The sequence below is a fragment of the Charadrius vociferus genome, unplaced genomic scaffold (genome assembly GCF_000708025.1).
Source record: "Charadrius vociferus isolate BGI_N301 unplaced genomic scaffold, ASM70802v2 scaffold908, whole genome shotgun sequence".
NCBI lineage: Eukaryota > Metazoa > Chordata > Aves > Charadriiformes > Charadriidae > Charadrius > Charadrius vociferus.
In genome coordinates, this window is record NW_009649611.1 from 15,406 (window position 1) to 32,852 (window position 17,447).

The window sequence follows — 17,447 nt, forward strand, 5'->3', positions numbered from 1 at the left end:
ATAACCAATCCAGCCTTTGCTAACTCCTGCTGAAAAATAGGTACAACAATGTTAGGATTTAGCTCTTTTCCCGCAATTAAAATGTCATCCATATAATGATAAATCACAAAGGTACTAAATCTTTTCCGTAGTGGCTGCAGAGCCCAAGAAACATATAATTGACAAATGGTAGGAGAGTTCTTCATCCCTTGAGGTAAGACTACCCACTCGTATCTCTTTAATGGCTCACTCTTGTTAATAGCTGGTACAGAAAAGGCAAATTTTTCACAGTCGTCTGGATGTAGGGGTATGGTAAAAAAGCAATCTTTCGAATCAATTATCAACACATTCTACATACAGGGGCTCACACAAATGCTCTATTGTACTTCTAATGTGCATAGGATCCCACTAGTTGAAATTTTCCATTATTGGTAAATGTATCTGGCTTTACAGCTTTGGCTCTTGCTAGTCATTTTATGTATTGCTGTAAGCCTTTAGTCTCTTTCTTCAACCTGAAAAACTTAAGTGTTGAGTTCACTCAAGTGGACAGCTTGACAGAAAAGCTGTTTTCAGATGGCTGATAGACAAGAACTTGATGGCTGGAGATATTTCTGAAGATATATTGTGCAGGTCCTGATATAACCTTCTAACCAGAAGAACCTAACTAACTCTTCAAGGGTGGGAGGGAACAACCTGCCTTGGAAGCATGTTTAGCACTTCAGCTATTGCTGTACTTCTGGTTACTGCTTCATCCTAACAGGCTATATTGCACTTGCCAGTAAAAGCTGTTCTTGTCCTCTCCTGGCCTCTCAGATTCTAATTTGACATTAATATTTACATGCAATAACTTTTTAAGCTGAATCATTTACTTGCAATATCAAAGTACAAAGGAGGAGTATGGGCTGTGAAAAGGACGGTATTAGAGTGCTGAGCAAATGTTTAGTTTATCTGTCTTGCCTCTGACTTTTTTCAGTGTCCCTAATGTCTTCTCAGGCAGCCTTTCATCTACGTTAAGGCAATTATCTTTGCTGAGGGGAAAAAGCCTGTCTGTTGGATGAAGATTATTGTCCAGTCTTTAAATCCTGTGACAGACTACAGTCGTAATGAAGATTCTTAGTCCCCTGCATACAGGACAAAATATTTAACCATTAAGGGTAGCTACTGTGTTGCCACCCCTTGCTCAAATAAGGGATAATTGTCAAAGCATCTCTTAAGGGAAACTAAATGTTGTTCAACAAAATTGTCTGGCATGTGCTTCGGTTCTTGCTAAGAAACAGTTATTTCAAGGATGTATTGTCACTTTCAACAGTGCTCTCCTTGTAGGGAGTTTAGAAAGACACCAAGAGTACAGTATGCCCAAAGTCTTAAGACTGACTTTCCCAGGGTAAATGTGTGGAAGTTGTGTACAATGCTTGAATGGAGAGTTGTCTGACTTGAGATAGTGGGTAACAGCTCATACTTCAAGGCCTATGTGTTGAAGGCCTGAAATGGTCTTCCCCTAAGGAGTGATCAGTACTCACTCTTCACAGGATAGTCCCTATAGGAAAGGAGGGAGATGCTACTAGTGGCCTCTTAACAAACCCTTTCTGGAGTAAATTGAAAAGTGGGTGAGCATAATGTGGTTTATATCTACTGATACAGGCAAGAGTTTGGGGCACTTCTCCCAGGGTAGCAACATCCAGAAATCTGTAGTCTAAGACTTTTGAAATACTGCATTTAGTGTAGTAGTTAAAACGGGCCACACAATTGCATAACAAGTAATTAAGCTGTGGTGATAGCAATGGACTTATCTAGATGGAGAAGACAGATTGAAAAGACATCACTTAACAGTCTGCTGACATAGTTGCTGTGGGAATGTTCTTGCTCTTCACTATACCAGTATAACTGAAGGCATGACTGTCCCTGCATAAAAGCACATGCATCTCTAACCTTGCCACACTGCTGGCTGGCTCTTTTCTGACAAACTCGGAATTCAAGTGTAATAGAACAGTTCTAGTCTCTTGTTGCTTTACTCCTGCAGTCTGATTAAGGGAAGATGAAGGGACTGAGTAATGCAAAAGGAAGCCTCCAAGAAAAAACAAGAACTGCAAACAGAAGACTCTTAACTTCACTTAAGTTACTTGCATCTAGACCACACCAGCACTTTCCATTAAGAAAAGCCAAACTTAAGTTTGACAAATACCTTGCACTGTAGCACAGCTTTAACTTGGGTTTAGGCAGAGAATCCAAATATAGTTGTGGCTGAGACTCTCTTGTACCCCAAGCAGACTAGATTACTGCTAGCTCAGGCTACAGAACGTTGTTTCCTGCCCCAGTGAAATTTTTAAAGTCTGAGGGGATTTTGTGCTAGTCTAGTGGCTTAACTAAGATGTCAATAAGTAGTTATTTAAAAGATGAACGTGTATTAAGGCATCCTTTATCTATCCTTGCATTCTTAGTTTAGCAGCTAATTCTCTTGCTCCAGAGATAGGAATCTCAAAGATACTGAGCTCTCCAAAGAGTAACTGTTGTGTACTGTGAGCTTTCACCAGGTGAGATGAGCTGTGCTAGACCTGGGATAGGAGAGTTTGTCCTGTAAATTGGCCAGAAAGCTGCTGTTAACATTTTCAAACAGAATTGTTAACACTGAGAATGGATGAATCCTTGCAAATACCCCCGTCTTACACACAAATCTGAGCTTCTCCACAGTATCCCATTCTCTGTCCCCCTGCACTGCTTGGGGGGAGGAGGTAGAGAAATTGGGAGGGAAGTTGAGCCTGGAAAGAAGGCGTGAGGAAGGTTTTCTAAGATTTAGTTTTAATTTCTCATTATCCTACTCTGATTTGATTGGCAATAAATTAATTTCCCCAAGTCGAGTCTGTTTTGCCTGTGACAGTAAAATTGCTGAGTGATCTCCCTGTCCTTATCTAGACCCACAATCCTTTTGTTGTATTTTTTTTTCCCCCACCCTGTCCTGCTGAGGAGGGGGAGTGATAGAGTGCCTTGGTGGGCACTTGGTGTCTAAATGAGGATAACGCACCACAGTCCTTTTTGGTGCCCGATGTGGGGCATGAGGAGTTTGAGATGAGGATAGTAACTGGGAGAGGTAACGTGCAAAATGTGGACTGAACACAGCTAGAGAGTGAAGAGCAGAATGATCATGGGGGATTTCTGTTGTTGTAATTAGGGTGAAGGGATGAGGTGGATTGTGTGTAAATTGTCTGCTTTTGTTGGTGTTGTGATGTTATTTTGGTGGGGGGGAATTCTTTTTGTTGATGTAAGTGAAGTTTGTAAAGAGTGTGACGAATGTGTAATGATAATTCTTAAATATGTGATTCACAGAGGTGAGGGGTGGAATGTATTGGATTTGAGTGGTAGGGCTTGAAGGTGGGAGGGGGCTATATGGGTGGCTGCCGGCCCCGGCGGCCCCAAAGACAGACCCATCGCTAGCCAAAGCTGAGCCAATCAGCAATGGTGGAAGCGCCTCTGTGATACCATATTTAAGAAGGAAGGGGTGAGGGAAACTGCTGTGCAACAGCAGCCAGAAGAGAGAGGTGAGAATATGTGAGAGAAACAACTGACACACCAAGGTAAGTGAAGAAGGAGGGGGAGGAGGTGATCTAGGTGCTGGAGCAGAGATTCCCCCGTAGCTCGTGGTGAAGACCATGATGAAGCAGGCTGTCCCCCTGCAGCCCATGGAGGTTCATGGTGGAGCAGATATCCACCTGCAGCCTGTGGAGGACCCCACACCAGAGCAGGTGGATGCACACTGTGACCCAGCAGAGAGTCCATGCTGGAGCAGGCTCCTGGCAGGACCTGTGGCCCTGTGAAGAGAGGAGCTCATGCTGGAGCAAGTTTGCTGTCAGGACTTGTGACCCTGTGGGGGACCTGTGCTGGAGCAGTCTGTTCCTGAAGGACTGTACCCTGTGGAAAGGACCCATGCTGAAGCAGTTCTGGAAGAACTGTAGCCCATGGGAAGGACTCATGTTGGAGAAGTTTGTGGAGGACTGTCTCCCATGGGAGGGACCCCATGCTGAAGCAGGGGAAGAGTGTGAGGAGGAAGGAGCAGCAGAGATGTGTAATGAACTGACAGCAACCCCCAGTACCTGTCCCCCTGTGCTGCTTGGGGGGGAGGAAAAGGAAGAGGTAGAGAAATTGTGAGCAATGTTGAGCCCGAGGGGGGGTGGTGGGTGGTGGTGTTTTAAGATTTGTTTTTATTTCTCATTACCCTACTCTGATTTGATTGGTAATATATTAAATTAATTTCCCTGAGTCAAGTCTGTTTTGCCTGTGACAGTAACTGGTGAGTGATCTCCCTGTCCTTATCTCAACCCACGAGCCTTTCATTGTATTTTTCTCCCCCTGTCCAGTTGAGGAGGGGGAGTGAGAGAGCAGCTTGGTGGGCACCTGGTGTCCAGCCAAGGTCAACCCACCCCATCTTCCCCCACCTTGGGATTTTGTGGCTGTCTGGGTCTATGCAAATAAGCAGTCTGGCCTCCATCGGATGGAGGCAGATAGCAATAATGGAGGGATGACTAGAGTGTTAAGATGACAACTGATCATCTGGAGTTCTACCACTTTGCAGTTGCCAAAGTGAGATCTTTCCTGTGTATATTTGCTTCTTCCTAGGTTGGTTGTTTGTTATTGCCCCTTAACTTTACTTTAGAGTCAGATACTTACTGTGGCTGTATAACATGAGCTGGGTGTAGCTCTGTCAACTAAACTGGGGAAGCAGGATCACTGACAGGCAGAACTCAGTGCCTTGAGGTTGCTGTTTCTTCTTTCCAGAATGGAGCAGGGCAGAATGTCCTAAAGCTCAGCTCTTAGAGAGCATGTCTTCAGGCATTAGTGGGCTTCAGCGTTCAGCAGAAAAGAACTGGACTAACAGGTGTAATGAGAATATTTATTCTTCAACATAATATTCTATGCCTTTTTACTGATTGTTGTTTGGATTTTCAAAATCTGCAGCAAGCATAGCTGACCACCATCTCATCATGTCTACTGAAGGTGAAACTAATACTAGCAACAGCCAGCCAGAGCAACAGTCTCCACTGAAAGCACAACCTTCAAAGAAGGAAAAAAAGAAAGGTAAGGAATACTTACCTCTTGAACACTTGCTCTAGTCAGTCTCCTTAATCTTTGCATTTGCCTAAAACTAAGATCACTCTCACCATAGTTGAAAGAATTGAGGCTTCAAGCTGACTGGAAGAGTGAATAAATAAGCTAGTAAAATAAATCTAACCAGATGGTAGGCTTTTAGCTCAAAAGGTTTTTTTCTAGCTTTAAGTTCTGAAGCTCTCACTTCCACCTGTTAAATGACTCATTTGCTGAGCCTGCCAAGTCACCAAAAGCCTGGAGAAATGAAAGCCTACTGAGGAGGTGGCCAGACTCATGACCATTCTGATAGCTGTCAGTCTGAACCTGAACTTGCTTCCTCCCCTCCCTCTAGAGGAGTGATATGTTGGATACAGATTCTAGTCCAGAGAAGCTAGAACACTCATTTCATGAGAATTATTGTAGATCAGATAATAGATTTTTTTTGATAGATTAGTTCATGTAAGTATAACCACATCAAACAGAGGTACATACATAGGCACACACTCTGAGTATGTTGAGCATGCAGAAAAGAAAACCAAGCAGTTCTGAGAAGTAGTGGGAACAGTGGAAATAGCAAATATAGCTAAAATACCGAGTGATTACAGGGATGGGAGTACCAGGACTTGTAGAAATTATGGTGCTGATAGAAAGTTGTAGCACAGGGACTAGGTGATTCTTGCATGCCTAGAAGAGATATGACTACGCCAGAACTAGAGGCTAACATCTGAAAGCTTATTGAAAATCCTATATGGCCGTGGGAAGTACCACTTTGCTTGGTGTTCTTGCTTAGCACTTATATCTACTTGGCTGTTGCCTATAAATATTTTAGTCTTTTATGTGGCAAATGATTGTTCTTAAAGTCCCCAAATATTAAGCATTAGGCTCCACTCTTTGAACCGAGGCCAGATTCTGTAAGAACATTGTAACTTTAAAGGACTAACTATCTTGCAGTGCATGCACTACTAGAAGGACTAAGGTGGTTATGCAGTTATACTCAAGGGACAGTTTTAATATGTACTAATATGATGTATTTTTTATGTATATTTAAAAAAAAACCAACAAACCAAACACTTTTAAAGCCACAACATAGACATTTCTGTCTTAAAAAAACCCCAAACAAACCCAACCATAAACCTTTCTCTGTCTCCAGGGCCAGAAAAGACAGATGAATCTCTCTTGATCAGATTCAAAGGTGATGGTGTAAGATACAAAGCTAAACTGATTGGCATTGATGATGTCCCAGAGGCAAGAGGAGACAAAATGAGTCAGGATTCAATGATGAAGCTGAAGGTAAAAGCTTGAGCTGGCATATAAGGAACATCTTCTGGGTAGCCTTCAGAAAGCTAATCAAATTGTCACTTTGGCATAACTTAAAACACAGCTTAATAGTAACATGGTAATAACAGCACCATCCTAGATGGACATTACTTCTAAAGCTGTAACCCCTTGATCAAAGAATAGTGTTTCTCTAATGGCTATGGAATACTCCTTTGGGTCTCTTGTTGGCATTCAGTATGGATGCTTGTCCTGGTTCCAGCAGGGATGGGGTTAATCTCCCCAGGAGCCGGCAGGGGGCAGTTATTCCATACCCCGTGACCCATGCCCAGGCTATAAGAGGCCTAGCCAGGGTGAGGAGAGCAGTCACCACTCTGGGGTGGGCTGTGGCAGTGTGGGTCCGGTTGGTGGGCTTTGTGGCGGTACTGTAATCTCGTTTTCATCTTTCCTTTTGCTGTTCTGTTAAATTGCGTTCTTTTAACCTACGAGTTTTGCCCTGACGATTTCTTTTTCCACGGCTGTGGGAGTTGTGTGAGTGGCTGTGTGGTTCTTTGTTGCTGGCTGAGGCCAAACCACGACAATGCTATTAGCATGAACTTGATCACAAATAGCGAGCTTGGGTTTGGGGTTCGGAAGGGGGACACTTTGTCTAATTTAACATAAGATCTCAAAGCACAAGTTGGCATCCTATGGCAATGGTGACACCAAGAGATATAGATAAGCCAAAGAATAAATGAGACCCTGCAGTAACAAAGATGATTACTTCTGGAGAGCAGAACCCTCACATAGCTTCAAACAGGCCACAAAAGCTGGTAAGGATGCTACTGCAGCAGTTCTGTGAACTAAGATAGGAAGCTTTAAAGTTCCTAAACATTTACAGAGGAAACACAATCTAGTTCTAAGGTATCTAATCTAATCAGGCATATGTTGCAAGAAGACTGCTGCTCCAATTGTACAGTTGCATAGGAATAACTAGATTAGCACTAGTACAGTCACAGCCACAGGCTCATGAGAAATGTAAAGAAACAGTTAAAGCTCGATCTAACAGTCTCATCTATACTTTGATATTCATCCTCTTCAGGGAATGGCAGTGGCAGCCCGCTCCCAAGGTCAACACAAACAGAAGATCTGGGTGAATGTTTCCCTCTCTGGTATCAAGATAATAGATGAGAAAACTGGGGTAAGATATGACTCATTCTCTTTAATGGGATTCTTTTTTTTTTTTTTTTTAAAGCAAGTGAGGCACTTGGAAGTTAGGCCAACCTGAACTAGATTCACTAATGCCCCCTTCCTGCATATAGGAATTGGTTTGTGGAAAGCTGAAGCCTCCTGCCAGAAAGATAGCTACATCCTATTGTGGTTAGTCAAAGCCTGATAAATCTGAGTCTTGAACTGGAGCCTTCTAACAATCTTAATTCTAACTATAAAGAGCAGCTATTATGTCTCCTACAATTTAAACTAATGTTGTGTGTGTGTCGTCCCCGTGTCCCCCCCCCCCCCTTAATTCTAGGTCATAGAGCATGAGCATCCAGTAAACAAAGTCTCCTTTATTGCTCGGGATGTAACAGACAATCGTGCCTTTGGCTATATTTGTGGAGGAGAAGGCCAACACCAATTTTTTGCAATAAAAACAGCACAACAGGTATGGATCAGAGGCCCTTTTTCACTTGCTGTGAGTAATGCTATTGTGTAAACAGTTAATATCTGATAAGGGTGTAGTGGTTTTGCTAGTAGCCCTATGAGGTGTAGGGGAACATCAGCACAGATGGATCGGTGGTTCTCTTAGAGAAGGGCAGTAGGAATTGACTGTGTCACAAGTGGCTTTTATCTTGTTCAGCTTCTCTGTAGTCCAGAATAAAAACACTTGAGTAGCCTTGCTTACTATCATTAATCTTGGTTAATATGTCCACACACCATGGAAGTCGTTAGTGAGATGAATGGAGCCATTATCATGGGCTTTCCTGTACAGTGGCTTGTTGCTGTCAGTGAGAATGCTAATTCTTGAGTCAGCTATCCAGAGCTTCATTCAGAATTAGCAGGAAAGATGCTAGAACTGCACTAGTCTAATTCTCATGATGCTTTGTCTTGTGCAACAGTTTCTGGGGCTAATGAATGGCGGGTCTGGTTCTCCTAGAGTTACTTCTGGGAGGGATTCTGATCTTTCTGTTACAGGATTTCTGTAACGGGGAAACACATATGCAGGGTTTGTCTCTATGAAGAGAAGCTGTGCATAAGCAGTACTGGAAACAAGTACTTGGAATTACTGCTGAGTATTATGCAGCTTCCTAAATGACATGAACTTAAGTTGAATATTTATCACTTATTACCTTGTCATCAAGATGTCTTTATAAGTCATTAAAATGACTTGAAGAGCCAATGCTTCAAAGCTAGTAATTTCCTCATACCCTACTTGCCCTCCTGTTGGCAGCTTCAGACCTGCTACAGGTGAGACTGAAGGGTTCCTTGTTGGAGCATATCATTACTTTGGTAAACTAATAAAACAGGCTTAGGAGATGGTGTTACAGCTATTACTAAAGTCCTGTGTTGTACTGGCTTCACTGGAATTGTAGATCAAGTACAAGAGCCTTCTGTGTGTGCTCTGGAGTGGAGTCTGTTCTCTGAGCTTTTCACCATGGGGTGCTGCTTGCCAGCCTATAAGCTTAGCCAAACTGTAAAAAGCTCTTGACTTGCTGCTAGTTGGTTTTTAACAAACTTGTATAGCTGATAAGTAAGGACTTCTGCAGCTCTAGACTGCTGCAGCTGTACTGTTTGTCAAAGGTGATAACTCTTGAAATGGCTCTTTCTGCAGTTGCATGTTTAAAACCCTTGATTAGGAGAGGAGGATGCTCACATGTAAACAGTGAGATCTGTTCAATAGATTCTTTGCCAGAGCTAAAGGTAGTGCCTGAACAGGAGGACTCTTAGACACCAACACAGCTGTTACGTGCTTCAAGCAAAAGATTCAAATCAGTGTTGCTGAACCTGCCACTATCTCAGCAACTACTCAAAACATTCTCATTAATGGGTGTGCAGGGAATGCAGTGCCTTTCTAATTCACACTAAATTTCTATCCTGATACAGATATCACTTAAAGCTGGTGTCTGCTCCACACATTTGAGGTGATGATACTCTTACCTTATGCTTGCATCACTGATTTACCATTTGCATAGTGTTTAAAATAAATGTAGTACTAGCTATAGAAGCTTTCTCCAGGTTCAGTGTTGGAGTTGGTAGAAAACAGAGGGATGCAAATTGCTTTTCTTATGAGACTACCAGAGGGTTTTGGATACTCTTCACTTTTGAGGAAATATGATTGGGACTTGCTATGTACTTATGAAATGTTGTGCTACATGCTTTTAGCAAAAAAAAAAAAAGGCAGGCTTAGAACAAGTACAGTCTTTTTCCCTGGGGAGTTAACAACAGTTCTAAGCTGGTTGTGCCCCATTACCTTTGAATTTTCATAAGATTCTCTTATGCAGAGACTAGACAGGCATTTAAACTCTTGCTTTTCCTGTTATCTCAACCTTAGTGTTGCACCATTTAGGAAAGTTTGGCTTGTTACTCCCTGGACTTCTACTGAAGCAAGCTGTGAAGTAGTACATGGCCTAAAATCTACGTTCTTTTTCAGGCTGAACCTCTAGTTGTTGATCTTAAGGACCTCTTCCAGCTAATATATAATATGAAGAAGGAAGAGGAAGACAAGAAAAAGGCAAGTAAAACTATAGAAACTGCATTAGTCTGCACAGAAATAAAGCTTGTTTCAGCTTTGGCTTGGTTTTGGGGCTCTTGTGAGACTTGACACTGAGGTCTGTCTAGCGCCATTATCATTTGAGGATATTGGTTGGTAGTTCTACCAGTAGTTTGATTACCTCCTAGATCTGTTAAGCTCTCCAAAGCAAGAGGCTTTGGATATTGTATGTGATATCTAGGTACTAAAAACTTTCTCTTCTTTAGAGTGGAGAAGCAAGACTGCGGTAAGTCACTCCAACTCAGCCTCACTTGATTAGGCATGCTGCTGCAATACAACTAGCTTTGACTTTTTGCTAGCATTATGGAGGCAACATCAGATGCCCAATTGCATTGGAAATGGGAGTTAATATTAGTTCTGGAGACCCCTTTAAGTAGTGATCTCCCTCATACTTCCTCTTTCCATTACTTTCTTTTTTGAGCCTGCAAGTTGCTTGCTTAGGGCAAGTTTTGATATTCCAATTATCATTGACACTTTATTACAGAATGGTAATGAAGCACTACCTGCTGATCAAGCTGACAAACTGAAACTGGTAGGTTAAATTTTAGAGCTTTATGCTGATGCCATTAAGGAATTCATAACTGACTGTCTCCACATTGTGTGGGAACTACAGTATTTATAGATATGTTTGCAATAGATCTGTATAATGCTTGATTCTTGCTCTTGCAAGAGCTGCAACAGATACTGATTCTTTCAATATTTCTGGCTTCAAGGGAGTTGACCAAGTGGACTTGTTTGGGGATATGTCAACACCTCCTGATGTGAGCAGTCCCACAGTAAGTAGAATAGTAAGTAAGTGGCTTAGTTGTCTTAGTTCTTGCTTTGAGAACAAACTTTTTCCTAGTAATAGATCTGTTTTGGTGTCTTGTGTGGTGTTTTTTGTTTGGTTTTTTTTTTTTTTTTACTTTGTTAGTTCTGGTTTTACTGAGACATCTGTTTAGCTATCATCAGTGTACAAGTGTCTTAGGGCTATAATAGTATCTACTTACTAAATAGAGTAGCTAATGTCATTCTTATCCAGCAGAGTTCACTTGAGACTATGTGATGGAGATAATCCTGTATTGTTAGTCAGATGCCTTTACAAATATGGACTAGCAGTACATGCCTCTGCTGTTATGAGAGCTATTACAGAAACTCAACTAAAGACCGTTGAAGCTGAAGCTCATTTTATGGACAAGCAAATACTTAAGTCCCTCAGAGTGGACTCCTGGCCATTCTAGATTGCCCCCCCTAGCTCAAGATGTGGCCTAACTCCACAAAAGTATGTATTTAGCTTGTCATAGCTTAGTGTGACCCCCAAAATCCTTCTGGCTTATTCTAGCACTATAAGCCACCGTCAGCCATGATCCAATTGGTGCTGCAATAGGTATCAGTCCAGCTAGTGACCAAGTCTTACCCTTCTACTTCCAGCTTGGTGGAGAGATGGCACATTCACCTCTTCCACCTGCAAATAGCTTGCTATTCTTACTCCAAAGCTGAGGCTGCAACTTGAAGTCACGCTAAAGCAGTGTGACTTCACAACTTGTCAAAACAAAGGACTAAAAGTCAACCAAGGCTTCTTGACTCAAGTGAAAGCCTAGTTACAATTAGTGTTTAATGACTCCACAGTCTCTAGGCTGTGGAACAAGCATCTGATATTTAACTAAGGGATCTTAAAACAGGTGCTTTTAACACTGAGCTTCTGATGCTAAGTAGCTGTGACTTGACCACAGCTTGTGGCGTTTGCCTTAATGGCTTAAGATGAAGCTTTAGTGTAAATTCACTGTGACACTGAATACTTATTAGTATGATGTGTTGGATACCAGGATCTCTCCTTTTGCAGCTATTTTCCTTGAGCTTGTGTACTATGCAGTGTGTAATACATAAAGCTAACTTTATTTTTTTCTTTCCGAACAAATAGGAAACTAAAGAGATTCTTTTAGTGGATCTAAACTCTGAAATTGAGACCAAACAGACTTTTGTAAAAGAGGATCTCTTCTTTAATGTCATCACAACCTCTCTTCCACAACCAAAGCCACAGCCACCCTTCTTGCCTGAGAGTTCTTTCTCTACCAATCTCAGCTTCTTTCCCACACCTAATCCAGACCCTTTCAGTGATGATCCTTTTGCACAGCCAGACCAACCTGCACTGCTTTTATTTGTTTCTCTAAAATCTGCTGATCAGAAGAAGGAAAGTCTGAGTACCTTGACAGCGGTGGGTAACGGTGTTTCAAATGGTGATATTGACTACTTTGGTAAACAGTTTGACCAGATTTCTAATAGAACTGGCAAACCAGAAGCACTAACAAACCAGTGGCTGTTTGAGAGTAAGTTGCCTGCAGCAAGAACTCCAAATGGGGTACCAGAGAGAGAACAGAATGGCTTTTTTAAAGCCCCGTTAAACCTGTTTGTGGAAGATCCTTCCAAAGGAGTATCTCTGCAGAATGGAGTAAAGTTGGATTCTGAAAGCAATATCCAGCTCATGTCACATAAGTCTATAACAATTAGCCCACCACCACAAAGTATCAAGCCAGGAAGAGGAAGGAGGTCTGTCAAGGTGAACAATGTTCAAGTAATTAATGGTGATATGCATGCTGTTACTTAAAGAAGCTGGGTGAAGGAAGCTTTTCTTTCTTCATACTATGTAACTGGCTAAACAGCTTCACAGCACATCTACTCTTTCACCTGCCATGCTTACTCTAACCTCTCTGTAGCCATGGTACACTCTAACATTCATGAATGTTTCATAGTAGCTATGATCACTAAATTATACTTTCTTCCTTAATGCTGCCATACTTCTGTAAAGGTCTGGTAAGTATACTGTTATGTATATTGTCACTTGATATAATGTCAGAACCTGTTATGATAGTTGTATGCCCATCAGCCTGTAGTTTCATAACAATGAGATACTAGCTATGTACCTATGTAGTTTTGCAGTACCTGCCTACTGAGGGCAATCTCAATCACTTGCCTGATTAGACACAGGGTGGCTCTGGGTCAGCTGCATTTGTCTTGCACTGAAACGATGCAAAAGTTAGTTGCTGACATTGCCACAACTGCAGGGGTCACTGCAGACTGAGCAGGAATAAAGGAAACATGTGCTAGTAAATAATTCAGTCACTTTAAGTCTTATTCTTCTGCTGTTGACTTGTAACTACTGTATATTATACCTACTTAATGCCATGCATCTCAGTAAGTGTGAACAAAGTGGTGAGGTTTGAAACGCTTATACTTGGTGTCTAAAGAATGCATCGAAGTTCTCTGCTGTAACTGAAATAAAAGCTTGTAGCTGATGGGTCTTGATCAAGCTAGCGTGTGTTCTGCCGTGCTATCTTACAACAGCTTTTTTTCTTTCTAGATTGCATCAAATGACTTATTTAGCTCAGACTTGTTTGTGCCAACTACAGAGAGCCTCAGCTTGACCTCAGTGGCACAGACAGGACATGTGCCAACTAATCCACTGGACCTCTTCAAAACAAGTCCTACCACAGCACCTCCATTGGCTGGTCTAGGTTAGTTCACAAAGCAAAGCTCTTGATCCAGTCTAAGATATCTGTTAAAACCAACATGGGGTTCTAGTTCTCCTTTACTCTATGTGCAGTGCCCTGCCCTTTAACCCATATGCTGTCTGCCCTAAACTATTACATTCTGTTAATAGAGCCCTAAACTTTGTATCCTTAACTGGAACAGGGTGTTTTGCTTAAACTTTGACAGCAGCTTGCTGCTTCAGGTACACAAGGTTCAAGTATGCCAAGCACAACTTGGGAGGCCAGGGTAGCGCTGCTGCACAATCTTAGTAATCATTTACACAGAAGTAACTATATGGTAAATATTTAGTTCCAGCACAGAAGTGATAGATGTATGTTCCTACTCCTGTTCTATCAACCTCAATTCTGTTCTTCTATGACCAAAATGGAGCCAAGTAAAAAATGTTAATCCCCTTCTCTCCCTTCCAATAACTTAATTTTAAGTGTAAATCAACAGTCTTTTGCAAACAGCACATGTTTTGCCAGTACCCTTGGTGGAATTGATACATTCCTACTTGAGGTCTTCAGGTCACTGAAGTGCTGTGTAACAACAATCTCCCCCCAGGTGGCTTTCCAATAATTTCATCACCATGGAGTGCACAGACATCTGCCTTTACTCAGACTGCATCAGTCTTTCCTGTGTCTATGATGCTTGCTCAGCCTACAAGATATACTCAACCACTTGCCTTTGGTACTCAAGCAGTGCCAAGCTGGAGCCAGCCTGCATCTTTTGGTCCATCAGCCTCTCAGACCTCTGGTCTCTGGGCACAGCCAGCACGAGTTCCATCTACATGGGCACAGCCATCCAGTGCTGTAAATCCCTTCCAGAGTAGTGTGTTCCCATCTTCAGTGCTACCTACTCAGACCTCATCTGTACTACCCTCCATGTCATCAGCTAGCCCACCTCAGCCACCACCTAGAACTGCACCTCAGAAGGAGCTATCCAAGAGAGACAGTGATGCTTTTATTGCTCTGGATCAACTTGGTGATAGAGAGATGAAGGATGTCAAGGAAATGTTCAAAGACTTCCAGCTGACAAAGCCACCTGCTGTACCAGCAAGGAGAGGAGAGCAGCAAAGCCTTTCAGGTGCTTCTGGATCTTTCAGCAATTATTTCAATAGTAAAGTAGGCATTCCTCAAGATAGTACAGATCATGATGACAGGAAGCTAGCAAGCTGTCTGCCAAAATGACTGAAATCTTTTTTTTTTTTTTTTTTTTTTTTTTGGATAGCTGCTCAGGCAGTGGGATGGCTGATCACTTCTTTTCTGATAGTAACCATTAAATCAAATTTTTAGTTCTGAAACAGGGTTGAAGGACTATCTCCCCTAATAATGTTAAAGAATTGATCAATGTCAGTGGCCAAACACTGACACCTAGTGCCTAAACTACTTGACTAGATTGAGGTAAACTAGGTCTGTACAGTGTTAGAAGTCCCATCTAGTTTAAGTGTACTGAGGGACAAGCAGGAGATAAAATTGTGAGGCCACTCAAAGCAACTTCTGTGTGGCTTTTTATGCACCTAATTAGATGAGCTTTGGTGTTGCTATACAGACAGAGCCAAGGACTTGTTAAAGCTGTTTAGTGATACAGCAGTATGTCTCTCTTCCCTAGAACCACCAAAGCCTGTTCCTCGACAAACTAGGGTGCCAGCTGATGACCTGTTTGAAAGTCAAGCTAAAGCAGACCTTTTCAGTGCCTCATTTGTAAGTAATAAAAACCAAATGCCCTTCCCCCCCACTTTGCCCCCATGGGGAGTCTGTAACCAATTCCCCAAGCTGCAAGCTCTACCAGGAAGTTCTTCAGCCCTGTATTGGGAGCTTATAGAATCATAGAATGGTTTACATTGGAAAGGACCTTGAAGATCATCGAGTTCCAACCCCCCTGCCATGGGCAGGGACACCTCCCACTAGACCAGGTTGCCCAAGGCCACGTCCAGCCTGGCCTTGAACACCTCCAGGGATGGGGCCTCAACAACCTCTCTGGGCAACCTGTTCCAGTGCCTTACCACCCTCAAAGTGAAAAATTTCTTCCTAATGTTTAATCTAAACCTGCCCTCTTCCAGTTTATAGCCATTCCCCCTCATCCTATCGCTACATGCCCTAGTAAAACGTGCTTCCCCAGCTCTCCTGTAGGCCCCCTTTAGGTACTGGAAGGCCGCAATAAGATCTCCCCAGAGCCTTCTCTTCTCCAGGCTGAATAGCCTCAACTCTCTCAGCCTGTCCTCATAGGAGAGGTGCTCCAGCCCTCGGATCATCCTCGTGGCCCTCCTCTGAACACACTCCAGCAGGTCCATGTCTTTCTTATGTTGAGGACTCCAGAGCTGGATGCAGTACTCCAGGTGGAGCTTCTGGTCAATCAGCACGCCCAGGTCCTTCTCCTCAGGGCTGCTCTCCAGCCATTCCCCACCGAGCCTGTATTTGTGCTTGGGATTGCCCCGACCCAGATGTACGACCTTGCACTTGGCCTTGTTGAACCTCATGAAGTTGTCTTGGGCCCACCTCTCCAGCCTGTCCAGGTCCCTCTGGATGGCATCCCTCCCCTCCAGCATGTCTACCTTGCCAAACAGCTTGGTATCATCGGCAAACTTCTACAAAAGCCTGTAAAATAATGTAGTTGCAGAATTATTTCACTTTGGCTATGCTTACCTCTGCAGAGTAGACAGTGTGGACTGTGCAGCTCTCTAAGCTGAACAAATGGGAAGCTCCCATGTTCAGTACCCCCTGGGGGGTACAGTGGCTTTACTGCATCATTCCATTTGGGACACAGCACTTGAAGCCCTTAGTGGAAACTCTGGATCAGTTCCAGAATGCTGACTTAAGACATCTAGCATTTGGCTAAAACAGATCTCATCATGACTATGCTGGCTCAGCTCCAAATGAGTGTTCATTAAGCACAAATGGCTTTTCTGAAAGACACCTTGCCTCAGACTAGGATAACTGATAACATGGATTTAGAGCCCCTTTCTCTTGTTAAAGCAGTACAGTTAATGTGTATTTAGCAGACACTCTGCAGTATTCTCTTTCCAGAAGGTGTTTGGAACAGGAACTATCTGATACAAACACGCAGAATAAACCTGGAAATCCACTAACAGCCTATGATCTCTCTCTTAGAAGGAATATCAGAAACCACCTTCTGGTCCTTTTGGCAATTCTTTTGGCAACCCATTTGCATAGACCAGGTAAGTTTTCCACTAATAAGACAACATACTTCATTGTCTGAAACTGATTTGGAAAACCTTTGGCAAAGACCTGTCTAAAAAAACTACACTGGCTTAACTTTAATGCTCCTCTGAAGTGTGACAAACAGTCCCTAAATAAACACTAATGCTAGAGTACCTCTATTCAGATTGGTATATAGCTGTGTTCTGGCTAAGCCTTAGTTGGTTTCACTTTCTTAGAAATAAAGATTTTATTCTTCCATGGACTTAAATCTCAAGGCCACAATAGATCTAGATTTCCCTTCCTTGAGGAAAGTTAATGAGTAAATGTACTGAGAAACTCAGAGGGGCGACTGAAATCTTTCAGATAACTCTTTAGGAGGGTGTTAGCACACAGTGCCCTATACAGCTTTCTGAAGTTTAATCCCCTAAATATTGTGGGTTTGTACTCTAGGTGAATTACAGTAAAAATAGGATAAGGGCTATTGGAGCTCTTGTCACTAGAAACTAATGTAAATCAAACCCTCTACCATTGACTAGAGAACACGAACTGTCAAACTAGCAAATCTATTCTTTTGCCACACCTCTAAGTCTCCCCTGAAATACTGTCTTTTTAGAAGCTAGACAAGTGTTGCTATTTATTGCTTTAGTTTTTGTTCTCTTAGTGGCTCTAAGCTATTCTAAGCAATAAAATTATAACTTATA

The 17,447-nt window shown here is 42.5% G+C and overlaps 1 protein-coding gene across 1 annotated transcript; it reads left to right on the plus strand.

The window, feature by feature from the left end:
* The first annotated feature begins 4,952 nt into the window (after nucleotides 1-4,952).
* On the plus strand, nucleotides 4,953-16,758 carry LOC104291275 (disabled homolog 2-like). Its single transcript, XM_009890485.1, has 12 exons — nucleotides 4,953-5,046; nucleotides 6,206-6,345; nucleotides 7,412-7,510; nucleotides 7,841-7,972; nucleotides 9,959-10,039; nucleotides 10,563-10,610; nucleotides 10,792-10,854; nucleotides 11,979-12,614; nucleotides 13,416-13,569; nucleotides 14,150-14,671; nucleotides 15,197-15,288; nucleotides 16,696-16,758. Exons 1-12 carry the CDS (start codon nucleotides 4,953-4,955, stop codon nucleotides 16,756-16,758), a joined length of 2,124 nt encoding a protein of 707 aa, XP_009888787.1.
* Nucleotides 16,759-17,447: the final 689 nt, after the last annotated feature.